The sequence below is a fragment of the Pectinophora gossypiella genome, chromosome 13, assembly GCF_024362695.1.
Source record: "Pectinophora gossypiella chromosome 13, ilPecGoss1.1, whole genome shotgun sequence".
NCBI classification, from domain to species: Eukaryota; Metazoa; Arthropoda; class Insecta; order Lepidoptera; family Gelechiidae; genus Pectinophora; species Pectinophora gossypiella.
The window spans coordinates 1411750-1434061 of record NC_065416.1 but is presented as its reverse complement, the minus strand read 5'-3'; the positions used below and the strand labels follow the sequence as shown (position 1 = coordinate 1434061).

General features: G+C 39.0%; 1 protein-coding gene across 3 annotated transcripts in view; it reads left to right on the top strand.

Annotated features, from left to right (window-relative positions):
- The first annotated feature begins 96 nt into the window (after nucleotides 1-96).
- Nucleotides 97-22312, top strand: part of LOC126371686 (E3 ubiquitin-protein ligase Ubr3) — an 86469-nt gene continuing 64253 nt past the window's right edge. For all 3 annotated transcript variants that reach the window (XM_050016983.1, XM_050016982.1, XM_050016981.1), the window contains exons 1-2: nucleotides 97-620; nucleotides 21078-21291. In XM_050016983.1, coding sequence (XP_049872940.1) covers nucleotides 404-620; nucleotides 21078-21291 — 431 coding nt within the window. In that variant the 5' untranslated portion in view covers nucleotides 97-403. The remainder of the gene's footprint in view (nucleotides 621-21077; nucleotides 21292-22312) is intronic.

The following is a 22312-nucleotide window of genomic DNA, read 5'->3' as shown; positions in this document are numbered from 1 at the left end:
AACATCTTATTAATGCGTTTTCTTTGTCATATGTAGCTGTTGGTTGTAATATCGCGTATTACAATCACATTTTTAAAAAGGTCATCTTTATTTTTTTCATTGGGAACCCCAATCGAATGGCCGAGTTGTTTCGCATTGCTTATTTTCGTGTATAAAATAAATTCAACTTATTTTTAACTCTTTTCAACATTGCGGAATTCTTATTTATCAGTTGCGCTTATGTATTTTTATTTGTTCAAGTGTTTTTGACGTATTCCCAACATGTTCCACCGCGAGTGCGTTACGGGTTCATTGCCTTATGTAAAACTCGAAGTGGTGTTTCTTCCGTGAGTGACCGAAATATACGGTGTCTTATGTATGATGTGTGTGTGTTATAAACAGGGTTAATTTACTGGAAAATACAATGTCAAATTCGACGGCTCAAGTGTTGATGAAAAAGGGCAAGCGGGGTGCCGCTGCGTACATCCATGCGGACTGTGCGAGTGGCTCGCCTCAACACCTGGGGCCGCTGCTGGACGTGTTGCTGAACCCCAGCAAGACCATCGATGAATGGGAGACCATCGACTGGTGCCGCTGGCTGCTGGCCGGCGGACGGACTCCGGATGAGTTCGCGACAGTCGGTGAGTTCATCTCCTAACTGTACTCTGCAATTTACGCATCTCTGCGTTTTCTAGCCTATAACTACCAGTGTCCGTACTCTGGCGATGATGCGGTGCGTTATTTAAGCAGTTTGGAACCATTTTAAAAATGTAAATGAGCAATTAATTCGTTGTGGGGCTGTGTGACCTTCTATTGTCTAGGTGACACACATAAATTGTTTGTTTATGGAAACTTAGCAAAGCTGGCTCACCCTACAATGATGTAGGACATGCAGGACATCTGATATAGCCATATGTGATCTTTAATCATCATAATTATTGTTTCCTTTAACTTGACATGTCAATATCATATAATATATTTTATGTGAACTAATTCCCTACTTTTCTTATTAAGGGTCAGTTTGCGTTCTACTCTCTGTCTGTTGTCTTTTAATAAAGAAAATGTTGTTGTAACAACAATTTTAGGTTATTTAATTGGAAAGATGACTCTATTATTTTATTAATATTAAATGGGTACAAAGAAAATATGGTTTGATTGTCTGCGGCACTGTTTACACCACATCACCTTTAACTATTTTTATCACTTTCATTTTATCACTGGCCGTAAATGGATACTTATCTAGATTCTTCAAAATAAGAAAGCAATTAAAATAGGTGACAAACACTTTTTTTCTAGCATAATATTTCTTTAGTTCCTCATAATAATGAACATTTTGGATACCTACCAAATCTATGTTATGCAATCATGTACTTTTAATGAGTATATTAGTAATAAGACTAAAGGATGATTGAGGTGTCTAGCTCTAACTAAAGCTAAAAAAAGCTTGTGTTTTTTTTTTATGAATAATACCAATAGCTATGATACTGTATTACCTATTCTACATTTTTAAACTCTATTATAACAACTACTGTCTTCAACAAAGTTACATAACAATGCTCAACACTCCATAGATTAAATAAAGGCAGCTTTCAAAAACAAACGGTTGCATGCCGCACTATAATAATGGATTGTAAAGTAAATACCATGAAAGAATGTTCATGCATTTTCAAATGGGCTGGATATTTCTTTATTTTCCGTGCTGATTAGTATTGGAGAACAAAAGTATTCAATTCAATTAGTGTTAGTACAATGGCCAATGTCCGAATGCATTTATGTGTTCTACTGGACGGTTAACCACAGATTGGTGAATGTCCTGATTAATAATAGATCTTAAGACTATGAACATTGGGCCTGATTTTGCAGACACCTCCTAATTTCATTTAAAGTTATACCTGTCATTTTCTTATCGACTGACAGGGAAAAGAATGGATGATAGAGAGCTGTTAATTTTAATATGAATGAATAAATAACCCAGACGAATCAATTAGGCATCACGCTAGTGTGCAACCTGTATGACATGTGTTGTTAACTTAGTTCTTGTTGGGTTATTTATTTTATTAGCCATAAATTCAGATACAATATTTTTATTTTTATACCAATTCCATTATTCGGCGGTAACGTTTAGGTACGTATCTGTAACGTTTAGGTATGTATGTGCCCATTGGCATAGGCCTCCCCCAATCTATTCCACTCCTCTTTGCATTTAGCCGTTCTAGTCCAGGTTCTGCGGGCCACTCTAACGATTTCATCCTTCCATCGTTGGAATGGTCTTCCTCGGTTTCTTTTGCCTTGTTGGGTTATTGGTCAATATAAAATTTTGAAAGGGTTGTTGTATTCTTGGGAACAGCACACTTTTGTGTGCACCAATGAATGAACAAATATAGCATTTTCTTTAAGTATTACATGTTGGTCAGATTGAATTGTCATGGTCAAGTGGCAGGCAGGTTGTTAGTGAGTCATTCCGTCCACCTACATGTGGGTTTATTCATATTTTGTCTTCGCTATATATTAGTACTCGCTCACTCACCTGTGTCATAGAATAAAGAAGAATACTATACAGAAAGGAAACTCTGTTCTGCCTGTACATGCATAGCAAGTTGAAATTAGGTACCTTCTTTATTACAACATATTTTCCAACTTTAGATTTTTAAAGATAAATATAGATAAATTATACAAAAACATTTCAAACCTTTAACATTAATGAGGAAAAGTTAAATTAAGTTAGTTAAATGTTTATAAAAAAAATAAGTAGGTAGGTATATTGTGTTTAAATTTGGAATATAAACAAGTTTGCATATATGATATTGTATTACATTTACCAGTTTTTTTTTTATAAATTACTTTTCTGCCTCATTTATTCATTGTTGAGTTTACATTACTAAACAATTTCACATATTAGTAATTTAATTTGTTTTTTTTATTATCTTATAATTAGCTATCTATAAAATTTAATTTTGTATTGTGCTTTTTGGATCTCATTTTTTTAATGACCTTCATTTGTATGCCCAACATGTGTGACTCAATCAATTTGAATATGTACATACGTAGACTCACGCTCGTAATCCCTAATAGGGTGGGCAGAGCCACATGTTATCAGAGCCACTGTTGATACAAAGTCTTAGAGGGATATGTTGCACCAATTTGTATTATAATTTATAATTCAGCATAGAGGAATTTGACGAATGTTTTTAAAATAAATAGGTTTTTTTTAATTTATAAACTTGCTATCAGTCCTTGGACTTTCAGTAGTTCTTTTATATGTCGAGTGAGGCTTGTCCTTCCATTGTTGGACAACCTTCATTGTGATAGGTTATCCCATATATATGGGATCCCACAATGTAGCCGCCTAAGACGTCTCGTATTGAGCAGTTCCCTAAGGTTCTGGGCATAGTGGTTTACATGGCGTGTGATTCTATCTTTGTATGATCTCTTTGTCATGTTAGATATTTCTTCCCTGACAGTGGGTAACTTATCTCTAAGTATTCGTGGATTTCATCCATGGGGCATTAACAATTTTCTTGGGCACATTATTCTGAAAAATATATAAGTAATATTTTTAATAACACAAGTAAGTTAGGTACTAGTTAAAAGATAAACACGATTGCAAACATATGTTGGTGTGACCCCCAACTTTGTCCACTTGCCAATGTCAACAGATGTCTTGCCTTGCGCATGATTCACTCCAAGGTACCGGGTGTTTATGTTTAGTGCGTTTATAGTTACCATCTGATTCATATTTTAACTGACAACAAACCCACAAAGTGTTTTTTGTGACTCCCACCGGGAGTCGAACCCGGGAACTCTAGCTACAAAGACCAATGCTCTAACCACTAAACCACGGAGACCGTTTCACATTTCCTATTGATGTTCCAAGATCAGATTAGGCTTTAGTTTTGTTTTAGATTATCTTCCAGTAGGGTAAATATGTGGAATACTGAAAGACAGAAATGTGCAATGTACGGTCACGAGCATTAATATGTATACACTTTGTTAGTCTCACTAAATGTCAAGTATGTTAGTGCGACAGAGTCCTAAAGTGGGTACATTTTATTGCTCATGACTGTACAAACCGACGACAACACGCCTCTTGTAGAATCTCGAGTCTGTGGAAGACAAAAAGTAGGTGACGTCTGCTCCTTGACACAGATATGAAGCGCAGGTCAAGCTGGCTTTGAAGGTGAACAGATGATATCCATGCCAAAATAAGGGGGTTTCTTCGAGAAAATGCGTCTACTGTATTATGTTACATTTATATTCAGTCGTAGCCACTGCTTATTTCACGTCGACGCGACGGCTGCGTTGTTTACATTCTACCGGAAGACTAACAGCCTCCGTGGTCGAGAAGTTGAGCGTTGGGCTCACGATCCGGAGACCCCCGGTTCGAATCCTGGTGGGGACATATCACAAAAAACCATTTGCGATCCCTAGTTTGGTTAGGACATTACAGGCTAATCACCTGATTGTCGAATGTAAGACGATCCATGCTTCAGAAGGCACGTTAAGCCGTTGGTCCCGGTTACTACTTACTGATTAAGTAAGTAGTCGTTACATGAGTCATGTCAGGAGCCTTTGGCGGCAATGGTAACCCTAATACCAGGGTTGATGAGGTTGGTAATCCACCTCACAAACCACACGATAGAAGAGCCGCAAGTAAGAGAGAAACGCTCTGACGTCACCTTGCCTATTTCATTACAGATTACGAGTGTAAATTTTATACATAAACAGCCTATATACGTCCCACTGCTGGGCACAGGCGTCCCCTCAATCAACCGGAGGGGGTATGGAGCATACTCCACCACGCTGCTCCAATGCGGGTTGGTGGAGGTGTTTTTAGGCTAATAGCCGGGACCAACGACTTAACGTGCCCTCCGAAGCACGGAATCATCTTACTTTTTCGGACAATCAGGTGATTCAAGCCTGATAAGTCCTTACCAAACAATGGACAGTCTCACAAAGTGATTTCGACAATGTCCCCATCGGGAATCGAACCCGGACCTCCAGATCGTGTGCCTATCGCTCGAACCACTAGGCCACGGAGGCTGTTGTAAATTTTAGTATTCTGTATGATTGCCTCCGTGGTCCAGTGGTCGAGCGTTGGGCTCACGATCTGGGAGGTACCAGCTTCGAATGCCGATAAGAGAAGATGAAAATCACGTGTTCCATAGTTTAGTTAGGACAATGCAGGCTGATCACCAGATTGTCCGAAAGTAAGATGAACCGTGCTTCGGCCGTTAAGCTACTATTTACTTAAGTAAGATGTAGTTGTTACATAAGCCTTTGGCGGCTCAATAGTAACCCCGACACCAGGGTTGATGACTTCTTCAAGTTTACTGTATTGCTTATTTCCTCTAACTTAATTTCGATTAAACTAAATAGAAATAAGTTGTCATGATCGGTTCGACACGGGATTATACAGAATTCAATTACATTTCCCGAGTGAGATCGTGATTCATCTTCTATCGCCATTTTATCGACGCTATGACAAAATGTTCAAGCTCATTTAATGGTTTGGTTGCTACCTTTTCCTTTAAAGTCATAGATCGAACACATAACACATACACAGCCTATATACGTCCCACTGCTGGGCACGGGCCTCCCCGCAACCCCCCACAGCCCTCAAGCCTCCTCCATACCCCCTCCGGTTGATTGAGGGGAGGCCTGTAAGATCGAATGTCCTTTAAAAAAACCAAACCCATTGTTTAATTATTGTGTCTGTAAGGCTGAGTCTTATGAGGTTAACATTAAAACTATGCTATCACACTCAATTGTTAATAAACTGTAACAGGGTAAGCAGGTAGCCCAGCCGCTGGTGGTTAGCGGAGAGTTGCCGTTCTATACACAGTACTAATCCTTATTCTATGACTAAAGTAAGACCAAGAGGGGGTGAGGTAACCGCGCTATATGAATTAGTGCGGGGCAGGGAGTTACCGTACTATGCGTTGTACATTGCACGGAACTTAATTTTAACAGTCAGACATCATAACACATTAAGCATTTTGCCTCAAAACTCCAGAATCAGAATCATTTATTCAACGTAATTATCATAGATAAACTTGTTGAAGATCAATGTAACATTTTGAATTTCCGTCATTTCGCAAGGTGTTATGGCTGAAGAGAAGAAATGACAAGAAACTGCAACAGCAACAGATCTTTTAAAAACCAGTGCGGGTATACATTACAAGTTATTTAATAACTAGAGGAACACATTCAATACCAGACATTTTTATCATTTAGGTAATCTTATAATAAGCTTTTTTACATAAAGTAAGCTTCACATGAGCTTTTTTTCTCCATTCCATACTTTAAGATTCGAATTCGAACTTATTCTTTCAGTAAGTACTTATTCTTTTTTACTTCGTATTGTTATCTTTTATAATCATCTCATCACGTAATTTATTCATCATTTCGTATACTTTTTATCTCGTAAAGATAATTGTCTTCGTTATCCGTCGGAGATCACGCGCGTAGATATTTGTTGATAATATTTTGCCTGATAAGTGGTGAACGTCAAAGTTCAATGTGATATTGATATCATCATCATCATCATTGGCCTTATACGTCTGTTTCAGACGATAAGGCGACGATATTGATATAAGCTTCTTCTATCGTGTGGGTTGTGAGGTGGATTACCAACCCCATCAACCCTGGTGTCAGGGTTGCTATTGAGCCGCCAAAAATCCCTGGCATGGCTCATGTAACGACTACTTACTTAGATCAGTAAGTAGTAACCGGGACCAACAGCTTAACGTGCCTTCCGAAGCACGGATCATCTTACTTTCGGACAATCAGGTGATCTGAATGTGATGTCCTAACCAAACTAGGAGTCACAAAGTGATTTTTGTGAAATGTCCCCACCTGGATTTGAACCCGGGACCTCCGGATCCTGAGCCCAACGCTCAAAGTGGACTACGGAGGCCGTTATTACGCGAATCATAACATTTTCGTATTATCGATAAAACACTCACATTAAATGTTTCTTAATAATGACTATCCCATCTAATATCAACACTGTATAAGATAATTTTGGCTCACTGACCTTATGTTTAGATTCAGTCGCTTTTATTTCGAAACTATATGTCTGCCCGTGATTTAATTCGCGAAATTTCATGATATATTTAACTTTAAAAGTTGTATGTAAACTTTCAATTCCTTATTTAACCGCTTAGAGGTTGAATATCTCAAAATCCCGTCTAAGTGAGCACTTACGCTCTTTAAGGAACCTACTAGTCTTGAGTTTCTGAGATTTCGTGATTAATCTGTAAATGGTATTTAAAATTATTTCTAAAGCTTACAAGTGACGTCAAAATAAGCACCTCTCTGTTTTTCTCTGTGTACTTCGTCCAGTCGTAGCACGGGCCGCGGGCGTTGTTTTTGCCACCTGTCTCGACGACGCCACATCGCCAATGTCACCGGACGCAGCTCTGACCCAAATGTCAAAATCGACGCTCGTTTCTGTGTCAAGTTGACAGTTCAAGCTTCAATCCGCCGAGGAATTAGCGGTTGTATGTTGTATGACGCCACTGTTGAAAAATATCAGGTTTATAGGAACGGTACTTTTTAATGGATTTTTGCAATGCAAATGTGGAAGTAAAATGTAAAAAAAATGTGTGCCTATTTTTGGCGGAGTGTACTGATAACAGGCCATTTAAGAGTAAGGTAAGACTGAGGTGATGCGGGGCGGATGGTTACCGTTCTATACACACGTACTCTTTATTCTACTATTTTCTAAGAAATTCTCATCAGAAATCCTCAACTCTCAGACTAACCTGCCCAGGTTAGGATTTTAATAAGGGCCCTCACGGGGCATTGCAGACTCAATAAGCACCTACACAGAATGGAGCTGACCGAGTCCCCTTTATGCAGATTCTGCTTAGGGGAGGATGAGACGCCACTACATCTGCTGTGCAGCTGTGATGCTCTCATACATACTAGAAGCCGTACACTTGGGGGCCACATAATGGACCACCGGGAAGTCATGGAGCTTTCTCCCAGAAAGACGTTGGATCTCTTCGAACGGATCGGTCTAGAGGAGGATTTTTAAATGTAGGGATTTAGGGCACAATAGATCTGACAAGGCCGCAGTGATCTCGCGGGCTGTATTCAATTCGGCGCTCACAATTCTTAAATAATAATGATATGAGTTTCACACTACCCTTTGGGGCTCGACAAAATAGACGTTAGTTTTTTTTTTCTTTTTTCAAATTCAAAAAGAGAAAAGGAAGCTTTTCATAACATAAGTATCATTAAGATATTCACTAGTGCTGTGCCATCTTGTCATCAACATAATTACAATCCCCGTTGTACCCCGATGCTGACCTTACTCGATAATTGGCCAATTTTGAAACAAACTTATTATTTTACTGTCTGTCATCGTCGTTTTTTCTACATAATACAAAAGGTTATGCAATTAATTGTAAGGAATATAAACAGTTATTGTTATTAACTGTTCAATGGTCGTCATTTAATTGTTTAATAAAAAATGTCTTATAATAATCGGTCAACAGTATAACAGCTAGTTTCCAACTAGTCAAATCAGTTACTTTTTACTAAACGTCAAAACACGAAATTACTATGGAAGTTGTATGAAAAAGTAACCTGTGACGTCATAGAAAAACGTGACAAAATGGCGCACTTATTAATTACATTTTTCTTTATTAAAATTCATAAATAAGTTAAATGGAAAAAAGGAAACGTTTTTGTCACCTTTAGACCTGTTTTTATTTCGTAAACAGAATTTCATAATTTATCTTTGACTGATAAAATTAGGAGGTATCTGCAGGAGTCGGGACTAATAAACTTTTAAATAAGTAACTCATTAAGGTAAAAGAAAAAAAATACAATTGGATTTTAAAGGTTGCATTCGTAGGACTGAATTGCTGGACCCGACTTTGGATGGGAACATTCAAACACGAAAGTCTACCAAGCGCTTGTAACAATAATAATCGCAAAATAGTCCAAAAAATCCGGTTTGATTACTCAGGTGGTGGCTACTTCGCAGTTCACAGACGTTCGGTTCACTATTCTAAAATTACACGTTTGGCATAGTTGAACAGATTAAAAAAAAAAGAAGACGTGGCCTTTTCTTAATTCTAAGTTAGTAAGTAAAAAGTTTAAGTTTAAAAGTTAGTTGAGGCGCTCGATGGCGCAGCGGTAAACGCGCTCGGTCTGCGTTTGTTGAAGTTAAGCAACTTTTGCAAAGGCCGGTCATAGGATGGGTGACCACAAAAAAAGTTTTCATCTCGAGCTCCTCCGTGCTTCGGAAGGTACGTTAAGCCGTTGGTCCCGGCTGCATTAGCAGTCGTTAATAACCATCAATCCGCACTGGGCCCGCGTGATGGTTTAAGGCGCGATCTCCCTATCCATCCATAGGGAAGGCCCGTGCCCCAGCAGTGGGGACGTTTATGGGCTGATGATGATGATGAAGTAAAAAGTTTATTTCCTCCGCAAAGTACATGGTATGTCAACTTGTGAAAATCAGCCCCTAAAGGGATGAAAATGGGGGTGAAAAAATAGTGAGAAAACAACTCAGGCGGTAAACTAGTAAAGTTATAAACAAGCGATTCATTCGCTGTAATAACTTAAGTTTAGTACCAGCAGTAATTTACTTAGAGTCGTTGTTATTTTAAGGAAGTACTAAGAGTTGTCTGAACATGTCTGAGGGATAATATTATCTTTGTAAACAACTCGGTTTGAAGTAACATTGTTCATAACTGCAGGGTGGTCGCCCGATTAAGGGCTTTGAGGCATCCCATCCTTTTCCTACTTGCAACTTTGTAATTTAGCCATCCTGCTTTAACAAGTTGTAATTTGAATGGGTTTTCATTTCCATAGGGATTTAGAAAGCGATATTTTTAAACTGCTGTTTCGAAGCGTGTGTCCGAAATTAGATACAATAACAAAACGCAGCGAGTTTAGACATGTCGTGTGTGGCTAAGGATGTTATTTTTGTAAAAAAAAACAACGCTAATGTTTTTTACTCAACATAGTGTTCAATGACGTAAAACGACGATAAAATCCGCGAACCTATTAACTCCCATCTAAGTTTAGTAACCCACAGTTTTAGTGGTCTAGTTGAGGCGAACGAACGACACAACCAGGACCACATAACTCGCGTTACCACCAACACGTATCATGACTCATATCATCCCGACGACCGTTTTGATACTGCAACCCTATCATTTTGAAACGTCACAGTTTCGCGTGCAAGTGCAATGACTCGCCTGCGTTTCGTACCCGGCGGTGTTATTCACCTGCGGGGTTCGACGACCCCGCACAGCTGATCGCGGCCGCATAGACACGTGCCGTGACGCCCCACTCTCCTCCCCTTTATCCTCCCCCTGTATTCCTATCTTCAGAAAAAAGTTCACAAGAATAACTAATTCCATACAACGGCATTAACGTTGTAATTGTAACCCTTTTTGTTTTAACACACCATTAACTCGCTTCTCCATTTAACATCTTAATTGACGTTTCATTTTGGTTGGATTAAATTTGGATTAGCCTCATTCAGAGGTTCTCAGTATTATTTAGCGATTTATTACGGGCGTGTCAATGAACTTTGTTCAAATATAGATTTGACAAAGAATTCTTGCGTCACCAAACGGGTTTGAAGTTCGACATGGATGGTGGATGTGTTAAATGTAGTGAATCTCCTTGGTGGTTTCCGTTGCAAAAAGTGTGATGTGTTCCCGCTTGAATAGTTTCTTAACGAGCCATTGCTTGGAGACGTTAGTTATGTCAATTCCAATCAAAAATTGTGACCGTATAATGGCGGGAAACTTGAAGGTAAACCAGTTTTCCGAGCGTTGACTCCTATTGTTGACGAGTAATTCATTCAATTACCCAAGTGGTATTGGGCTGTTGTTGAAGAATCTCTATCTAACTGCTCACACGTGACAATAAATTAATTCAAAGTAGACCAGGGGGGTTAAAATGGCCAATGCTATTTGACATTTGTTTGCATTCCGCACTTACTTTTATATGCGCAAATTTCAATTTGCAATATTGCTTTCTTAGATGAATTGCTTCGATGTGGCCATTTTAACCCCCCAGGATACATTAGAAATGGTTTCATTTCTCAGGAATTCATGTCTCGGGAAAAGCCCATGATGATACTTAAGCGCATTAACAATGAAAGGAAACATGTTAAAATAAACTGTATTAGTGTTATAATACAATAGCCATAGCCGTGGTAGCCCAGCTGGTTGGATGCTTGCCTCTCACTTTGAGGTCGCAGGTTCGAATCCAGCACAGGCCTAAACCAATGATTGTCGAATTTGTTTTCGAATTCATGTTTGGATCATAAATGTTTATCACGTGCTCAGCGGTGAAGGAAAACATCGTGAGGAAACCCACATTCCAAAGAAATGCATTTTCGGAGGTATATGACCTAACTTGTATTGGGCTGGTTTTCCCTTCGCGGGTTGGAAGGTCAGACACGCAGTCGCTTCTGTAAAAAACCGGACCTGTCAAATCTTCAGGTTAGGTAAGTGGACCCTGTGGAAAAAACGAGATAATGCTTGGGGGATGAGTGTTTTTAATACCATATTAGCATAAGTTAGGTTAGGTTAATGAACGGCTAATTAGAGCTTTGCAATCTATTACTATTGAATCAGAGTATTGTCATTGTTCAGTATTGTGAGCTGTCAGTACTATTATATAGAGGCGGAGGACAGGAGTCCTAGTATGGCTTTGTAATAGACTACTCTGGGCGCCATCCCACTTGCGTCAGACAGAGTACTGCGGGGCGGAAGGCAAGAGGAAAACCACTGCCCTGTTTTTCCCTAAAAAGGTAGCATGGAAAATGCTGCACCGACAAGAGCGTGGCTCTTAAATTGATGATAAATTAGAGCGTTACGACTGCAAATTCCAAAACCGTATTTGTAACGCTATCTTAGCTAAGTTGCAAACGATTATATGACAATCGTCAGTTTGTCATAATCGTTTACAACTTGGATTCAATTCAGTTGACACGCTATCACTAGATACTCTTTGCTTTTAATAGTAATAAGAAAACAAGTCAAATAGGAATATCATTTCATGCATACACTTACAGATTATGAAGGCTTATGTTTTCAAACTAAGTTAATTTGTAGAAGGATAATGAATTGTACCCACGTGATGGTTTAAGGCCCGATTTCCCTATCCATCCATAGGGAAGGCCCGTGCCCCAGCAGTGGGGACGTTAATGGGCTGGTGATGATGATGATGAATGAATTGTACGTCGTTTAAGTAAGGTGATGGTTATGTAAACAAATCTCACTCTAAGCTCATATTAGTGCAGATCGTAGAACAAGCAACAAAAAGACATTTAAAAAAATGGTCCCGTCAACGCACCCGATCCTCTCTGAAGAAAAAGACCCAAGGTTAGCCAAACTTTTAAGATATCGAAACGCGAATCAAATACCTTTTTATTCAATAGAACTCCATATCAAATAATTACAAATTAAAATACTGTATTTAATGAAAATGAAAACTAGAAGCTCAAATCTAGGTGGCAGCACTGTTGCGTGCATCTAAATTTTGACAGTTCTCTATACTGCTAAAATTCATGATAAATTGCTATAAAATGTGGAGCAACGTGGAGTATATCCCGACTGAAGGCTGAGTTACGTAAAAGAAAAGCAGCCATTTGGAAAGAGGCTGTTTAGATTGAAAATTTTCTTTTTTCCGACCTTTCTTAGGGACTAAATATAACAGTATGAATTTGCAGTTAAACTGCGTAAAGGGTTATAGTGTAAAAATATAGCCAAAACAATATGTTTGTTTACTCAAATAGTATGGGGAACTGGCATAATTTAAGAACACTCAACAGTAGCGACACCTGATGGGAGAGATAGGCAGTTTTGACATCATTATGCCAAAAATAATTTCGCGGAAACCTGCTGACATTTCTTCAGCTCCTCCACCACCAGCTTCTGCTGAACCCACTTTAAGTATCACTGAACTAAACTACTTAAAGTGGGTCTAATACAGATTTCTAGGTCTTCAATCATCTTCTAAATCTAAACTATGGGAATACTAGTTAAGTAGTTAACATTAGAGCAATTACGTGTGGTAAAACATTACGCAACGAGCAGCGTCAGCGACGCATCAATAATTGGCGGTCGCGTGCGCCGGCGCCGATTTATCAGCGTTCATTGTACGGTGGTTGTTGCCCCGACCACACTGTTCAGTTCATACCAGGGGCGTTAAATCCACTTAAGTAATTCATCTTAAAAGCAATATTGCAATTCGACATATGCGCATAAAGTGCGCAATGTCAACAAATAATGATACATACATACATACATAAACTCACGCCCGTAATCCCTAATGGGGTGGGCAGAGCCACAAGCAATCAAAGACAACTTGCAGCCACTGTTGATACGTTATCGTAAGCTGGATATGATGAACCTTATGGTGATAAGGGATCAGCCTATCGCCCATAACATTAGTCCATCATGTTATAGGACACAATCCCTCTGTCGGTTTTTACGACATGCCCGGGAAGACAACCAGCTGAACGTGTTCTATGTTTTTTATTTGCTCCCAGAACAGCATAGAAGCAAACAAATAATGATAAATAGCAATTTTTCCTTTTTAATGAACTGCTTTGTTGTGGTCTAAAGAATATAAACTTTGTAAAATCTTCAATGTCTCGTCCGCAAGTTTATTTTTTTATAACCTTCGTTTGTTAGACTAACAATCCTATAGACAAATATTGTAGCCCCGAACACGGATCACCTTTTTAAAACATACATATTATTTATCCTTGCCTGAATCTAAGTAGGTACAGATACGGAGGTATATGGCCCACTGCCCACAGTGTGCCGTGACTCTCCATACAAAAATCTTATTCTTACCGTATGCCGAATTGATATGTGTGCCGTACACGTATGTCCAAACGAGTGAGACAGTCCGCGAGCTCCTTTTTCTCCCTTAGCGGTTACGGCCATTTAAGACTAAAGTAAGAGCCAAAAAGAGACATGAGCTCATTTGGAATTTACCACGAGGCATGGGAGGAGCTCGCCGATGATCGAGACCTGTGGAGGAAGCGTGTGCTCGATGGACGCGACACTCATGATCACACCTGGTTTGACACACTGGCGAGCAGGAGAATGAAACGCCATGAAACCGACAACAATCCACCAGTTGGAGACTTCTCCTGCAGAGTGTGCGGTAGAGTTTGCCGCTCTAGGATTGGCTTGCACAGCCATGAAAGAAAGTGCATTTCTTCGAGGCAATGACGTCATAAATCGTCTGAAACAGATGTATAAGGCCAATGTATGTATGTATGTAAGAGCCAGAGGGGGTGAGGTCAGCGTCCGATACGAATTGGTGCGGGGCGGATAGTTCTACACATAGTATTATTCAGCACATGTCCCCTTTTCTGTATCAAAGGGGAGTAGGAGCGTACTTCATTACGCCACCGGTACGAAAAATACCCGTCACACATTTATAGAGGTATCTAAGACACATACATACATAAACTCACGCCTATTTCCCACCGGGGTAAGCAGAGACTATATAATTCCATTTGCTTCGATCCTGACACCTAAGAAGAAGAGAGAGACCAATAAAAAAATGGTGTAGATTCTGGCAGACACACCATATTTTTATTTTAGTCCGGCGGCTCTAAAAATAGTTGTGTCCTTCACTTACGACGAGTGTTAGACAGAGATATAACTAATTTAAACGGGCACCAACATCGGTCAATATTAAATGTCCTAAACTATATTCTACCTATGCGTTGCGAAAAATCTCCCAAGGAAATTAGTCATTTGATTCTATGCCAAATGTATAATGACTAATACTCAATTTATTTCGGTAGCGGCAATATTGCATAGATAATTTATTTTGTATTTAATGTCTGAATTCGACTTTATGAGTTTGAATTCATGTTTGGAACGTAAATTATTGAATAGATTCACTGATTTCCAAGGGTTGGGGCCTGGTGACTTGTAGTACAAGGGAAATCTTTATACAAGCATCAGCTCCTTAAAATACACTTATATTGTATCTCAATGTTAGCGTATTAAATTACATTTTTTGTTTTATGTGGAAAGATAAACCTTTTATTATTAAACTCAATTGTAATTCGATCCTTTCTTATTCTATCAAGCAAGATAATTGCACCTAACTACACGAAAGATTCCAAAACATTAAAAAGCATAAAATTCTTAAGAAGTCAGGCCTATTTAAAGCGAATGTTAATTATATCTAATGACGTAATTGTATGCAAAACACTGCAGAACGCGAATGTCCATTATTCACTTACGCTCCCATTGATTATTGTGTTACTTCCATTTAGATAATTGCATACGATGATGCAGTAAAGTCTATTCATGTACAATATGCAGATGTTCCCACTACCTAGTTATAAAAACAAACACTTACCCTTAATACTTCTTAACGGCCTCGGAAGTCAACTTATCCACTACAGAGGTAAGCTCATTATCCGGATGTCCCATCGAGATGGTGGGGACATATCACAAAAAATCACTTTGTCATCCTTATTTAGGTTAGGACATTGCAAGCTGATTACCCGAATGCCCGAAAGTAAGATGATCCGTGCTTCTGAAGTCACGGGCTACTGTTTACTTAAGTATAATAGGAATACTCTTTATTTACCTTTGAAAAGACAAATAGATAATAGAGTTAAATGAGCAATGTTAGGGCCTTTGGTGGCTCAATAGTAACCCTGTACACCAGGATTGATCAGGTCGGTCATTGATCTCACAAACCACACGAGAGAAGAGAAGAGGAGAAAAATATTAAGTGTAGGCAAGTTGTCTTCAGGTGATCTGCGGCTCTGCCCAACCTAATATGGATTAAGTGCACGAGATATGTGTTTTATGCTTAGATGAAGAACTGCACTGAAGTTAGACTTCATCCTCTCCAAATTGAGTCAATAGTTTACACAAAAGTTGAGTCATAAAATGTCGAAATAACGGAGTACCAAAACGCGGTTATTATAATTTATTTCTTGGGTAAATTGACCACCTGATGGCCTCCTCAGATGACCCAGTACGACCAATCGATTTGACCGACCAATTAACAGAAGTTCTTTGAACTCCTGACCAAATTGGGCTGTCCAATCACGTAATTCGGTATTGAAGAAGATTTAAGGCATTTTACAAAATCATAACCAAACTAGCCAAATTGACCGGAAAACAGGTGACCTGATCGACCAAATAAATAGAAGTACTTTGAATTCCAACTTTCAAATTCCAATTTGATTTTGGAAGGCAATATTTGGATTTTGGGGGTTGAATCTTTATGTGAATTATACCAAATCGTCACCAAACCACCCATCACATTATGTCCATTCAATAGATTATTATGACCTTATAATTGTACGTAATCCGCCAATAAACAAAAGTACTTTGAACTTCTGACCAAATTCCACCGCCATCATGGCACAGTTTGGTAGGATTATAGCTATATGGGAATGTAACAATATCATAACCAATTATTTGCCTCCACGCCCGTGAATTATCCATGTAACAGATATGACCTCTCAAAGCCACATGCTCTGGTCACGGTGGTGCGTGTCTCCACAAAAACTGTAATCTGTTCCACCGACTGGCTCGGTTTTTCTACCGGCTACCGTCCTAGCTCGTGCTTAGCGAGCTTCCTCACTGCACGATACCATTGCGATATTGAAACAAATGACGATTTGGTTACAGGACAGGTAACATAAATACATACTTATCTATCTGCCTAGCGTTGTCCCGTTTTTCACAGGGTCCACTTACCTAACCTGAAGATTTGACAGGTCCGGGTTTTTTACAGTAGTGACTGTCTCTCTGACGTTCCAACCCACGAAGGATAAACCAGCCCAAATACAGGTCACATATAATGTGGGTTTGCTCACGATGCATGTTTTCCTGCACCGCTGAACACGTGATAATAATTTATGATCTAAACATGAATTCAAAAACAAACGGATATAGGACAGATAACAACTTATGAAATCTGAGAATGACGTCAAAAAATGTTCAATCGACAAAGTTTTTGTCCATTAGACCATGTACATGTGATCTGATACTGGTAATGCCAGCGTACCCTAAAATTGTACATCAATGCGATATCCGATCTACGTATAGTGTTGGCTTACGATAGGCCACAACCGATAGACTACCTATCGATAGTAGATTAAAACCAATAATATCAATAGTTGTCTATTCTTCTATCGTGTGGGTTGTGAGGTGGATTACCAACCCCATCAACCCTGGTGTCAGGGTTGTTATTGAGCCGCCATAGGTCCCTGACTCATGTAACGACTATGTATTTACATCAGTAAGTAGTAACCGGGACCAACGGTTCACAAAGTGATTTTTGCGATTTGTCCCCACCGGGATTCGAACCCGGGACCTCCGGATCGTGAGCACAACGCTCAACCACTGGACCACGGAGGCCGCCAGTAGCCGCAATAGTTCATAACTGTCCATAGTCTTGCTTCTGACTAGTTTTACGCAACGCTATACGATCGCGCCGTGAGGAAGGTCACTCATATTTAGTTGGTAATACGACGGTTCAATCGTTCAATCAGGAAGGAACGTCGAACGTTCATTACAGCTTCTTATTAGTTTCTTGGCGTTTATCGGAATTTAATCGCGGTTTATTGGTCTTGTATCGTGGTGTTGGAGAATTTTCAGAGTCCGTATGGTAGCTTAGTTTTTGTATAAAGCTATCAGCATCATCTTGAGAACCGCCTGCGCCTTAGGTAAACTTTTCTTAGATAAGTGAGGAAATCTGCGAGAGATACAATTTGCATCGTAATGTTTTAAAGTCTATTCCTCTTCTTCTATCGTGTGGGTTGTGAGGTGGATTACCAACCCCATCAACTCTGGTATCAGGGTTATTATTGAGCCGCCAAATTCCCCTGACATGGCTCATGTAACGACTACGTACATATAACCATATTCTAAGCTATTACATGGGGTTTAAACATAGTTGGTGAGGAGTGAGTGTATGTACTAGTAAACAGAGGGCTGCCTACCCCGGCTGTGTTATATATGTTTATCTTAAGAATTTCAATATAAAATCAAATCTTACAAGTTTGAAGAGTAGTAATTAAAGAAAGAAAGACATTATTTCTTATAAAAGGACGCCACACACTTTAACAATAAAAAAACATCAGACTCAAAAACTTACACTAATATCATACAAGTACATTACAGTGAAGGACCACAAAAATACATAACCCTCCTTTTGCTTCGCCGCAGTCGGGTAAAAAAAAACATGGTCAAAACAAAGCTGAGCGATTTTATGAGTTCTCTATCTTACATTAAAATCTAAATTAAAGCTAAAGAATAAGTCCAATCAATGTTAATGACTTCTAAAACTTAGCTCGTCTGCGTTTCCCACGGGTAATTGGAATGAGTCACAGATCTCATATTTCAGCAAAAAAAAAGGCTGGGATATATTGAAAGAATTGAAACAGATAGATGTAATTTTTTTTTTACCTTTGATGGGTTTGCTCTTGGCCCCAGACTTGCCCGAAGGCATTGATGAGGCATAAGATGGAGTCTTAGAAAAACGTGACAATATTTCGCATTTATTAACACATTTTTCATTAATAAAATTCATACAGGGTGTTAGTGACATCGTAACGAAAACGAAATATTAAGTGGAATTTTCCGTCGCAAAAGTATGGATAGGAAAATAATTAAAAAAAACACACAAAAATTCATGAATTTTTTGACAGGAAATTCCACTTGATATCAACTCAGAATCATGGTCTGAATCATCCCCCTCAATATTCGTTACGGTGTCACTAACACCCATACCTACTTGTATGGCTACCGTATGTACTTGTACGGGGTGTAAGTGACATCGTAACAAATACTGAGAGCGATGATTCACCTGATTATTCGTAGTTAATATCAAGTGGAATTTTCCATCGCAAAAGTACAGAATTGAAAATAATTTTAAAAAACGACGCGACGGAAAAATCCGCTTGATATCGACTCAGAATCATGGTCTGACTCATCCCTCAAAGTTTTCGTTACGATGTCACTAACACCCTGTATATAAGATAAACAGAAAAAAGAAAACGGTTTTCGTCAGTTTTAGATCTATCTTTATTTAGTAAATCAGAATTTCATAATTTATCTTTGACCTAGGAAACTAGCCAATTTAAAAAAGAAAAGCAACCAGTGTCTTTAAGTATTGTGTTTAACTATTAAAGAGTTTTTATAACGGGAACATTCCCATTTTGAGAGCGTTCCCGGGAACGACATACTAGACACATTATTATATTATTATTTTAAAATTTCCTGTTTTACACTTTAACTATTTTATATTTTATTTTGTATAATTGGATTTTTATATTCTATACAGGGTGTTAGTGACATCGTAACGAATACTCAGAGGGATGATTTAGACCATGATTCTGAGTTAATATCAAGTGAAATTTTCCGTCGCAAAATTCATGTTATTTTTTTAGATTTTTTAAATTATTTTCAATTCTATACTTTTGCGATGGAAAATTCCACTTGATATTAACTCAGAATAATCAGCTGAATCATCCCTCTCAGTATTCGTTCGATATCAAGTGGAATTTCCTGTCGGAGAAGTCATGACAATTTTAGAGCTTATTTAAATTATTTTCCGTCCCATACTTTTGCGACGGAAAATTCCACTTGATATCAACTCAGAATCATGGCCTGAATCATCCCTCAAAGTTTTCGTTACGATGTCACTAACACCCTGTATTTTTATATTTTATATTGTAATGGGTTTTGTTTCTGCCTTTAATAAAGAATTATTATTATTGGGTTCGGCTCTTAATTATTCCTAGTCTCGGCCAAATGTGCAGATTGGCATGACTCATCAATACTCATCATTCATCGCTCCCTTTCTTCTGACAAACATTTAATTGCGTCTCAGTAAAGCAATAATAATTGCAGCCTTTATGTCCAGTTTTTGCTCTGGCTTTATTAATATGTATATAGAGGTTAATACGACGATATATCTCGAGAACCAGTAATGGTTGTCTAAAGGGCATGGTAGGGTGATGTTGTTTATTGATATTGCGGCGCTAGGGTCAGACTACGGTGTAATAAGGACCCCTGTGGATGCTATCTTCACTATTCTCCGTTATTTCTACACTTGTTAAGTATTACGATAATAGCAAAAATATTCTCTTAGAGATGCGAATTTTCAACTCTTTATAATGCACCTAGCGACCCGCCCCTAAAAAATGATATTATTTACAACATTACATTAAAAACCCCAAAAATAACAGTATTTCTCCACTATTTAATGGATGTTATTACATATAAACCTTCCTCTTGAATCACTCTATCTATTAAAAAAAACCGCATCAAAATCCGTTCTGAAAATCAGTGCCTGAACTTGTGCTCTTTAATTGTACATCTGACTACCCCATTGGGATACAGTCGTGAACTTACGTTATGTTAAACGTTGCCCGTTTCAAGTTCTTTCTTGATCTGTACTTGCAAAGACACTAACATTCGACATTAACAAAAAAGGTTATTATAAAGTTAGTGATTATTTAGAAGATATGAATGCATAGGTTAACTGTCTGAGAACTGATATTAGGCAGCTAAATTACTCATTGTATAAAAATATATTATGTTTATTTTTTTAAAGAACGTCTAGGGCCCTGTGCCGAGGTTATTCTTGCAGCTTCTTTTCCCCGGCTATACAGGTTGTGAGAAGCTGCAGTAGTTTTAGGCGGATGAGACGTTTGTTATGTAAAAATTGACGATTCAAAGTGTAAATATGTTACCTACTGAATAAAAATTTTTTTGAGGAGCTCGGTGGCGCAGCTGTAAACGCGCTCGGTCTGCGATTGTTGAAGTTAAGCAACTTTCGCAAAGGCCGGTCTATGGATGGGTGACCACAAAAAAAAAAGTTTTCATCTCGAGCTCCTCCGTGCTTCGGAAGGCACGTTAAGCCGTTGGTCCCGGCTGCATTAGCAGCCGTTAATAACCACCAATCCGCACTAGGCCCGCGTGGTGGTTTAAGGCCCGATCTCCCTATCCATCCATAGGGAAGGCCCGTGCGCCAGCAGTGGGGACGTTAATGGGCTGGTGATGATGAATTTGAATTTGAATTCTAACCTTCATTCCTTTTGTCCGCAGTCCGGAGCTACGACAAGCACGACAAATGCGGGCTGGTGTGGATACCGCGTGTGGTGGCGTACCGCTGCCGCACCTGCGGCATCTCCCCCTGCATGTCCATCTGCCGGGAGTGCTTCCACCGGGGGGACCACTCCACCCACGACTTCAACATGTTCCTCTCGCAGGCCGGCGGCGCGTGCGACTGCGGGGACAACTCCGTTATGAAGGAGGACGGGTTAGTACTGTAACATATAGGATTATTTGCAAAAAATATCGATCTGCACATTGTTAATACCCGGAATAAAAATAAACTTGCTTTACAAGTCAGTCGATTACATAAGATCACTAAATCTTTTAAGAGGCAATGTATACGTTTTTACAATAAGATTCCCATTGACATTCAGAATTTGCCTTATTAGGCAGCTAAATTGCTCAATTGTATAAAAATATATTTATTTTTTTTAAAGAGCGTCTAGTGCCATGTGCCGAAGTTTTTCTTGCAGCTTCTTTTCCCCGGCTATACAGGTTGTGAGAAGCTGCAGTAGTTTTAGGAGGACGAGACGTTCGTTATGTAAAAATTGACAATTCAAAGTGTAACATGTTACCTACTGAATAAAGATATTTTTGAATTTGAATTTAATACCGGAACTAGGATTAAAAGACATGTGGAGGCAGTTCTTCGCGTTTATTGTTCGTTTTTTTTTTACTATCACAATATATTCTTCTTAATTAAAACACATAGACACACAGGTATATGAGACTCCCGGGGAGTCTCATGATGATTTTAACGCGGTAAGAACCCGGTATAATGTGTTTTAATTATGATAATAACTGCGTAAAGCTCAAACAATATTCTTCTCCTATCGTGTGGGTTGAGTGGTGGATTACCCTAGCCATAGAGGCGGCCAATCAGCTCGCGACACCAAACACTTCAGAACCGATACCGACCCCGTCGGCGTGGTCGACGATTTCCCTCATTCAGCGCTTATCGCTATCGACCCACTAGGGTCGATTAATTCTTTCAAATATTCTTCCTCTCAGACTACGCCCTGAGCCGAGGTTCGCGCCCAACTGGGCACACTCAGGCCTGTTGTCTTTAATAAAATTATGTACCGGGTGAGAGCCTTCAGCGCTCCCCATTTGTCCGGCCAAGTAGTTAATGCCATCTGCGACAAATCTACAATAAGTCACGTCAAAAATATTATTATAAAAATATTATATTGGTGGATTACCAACCTCATCAACCATGGTGTCAG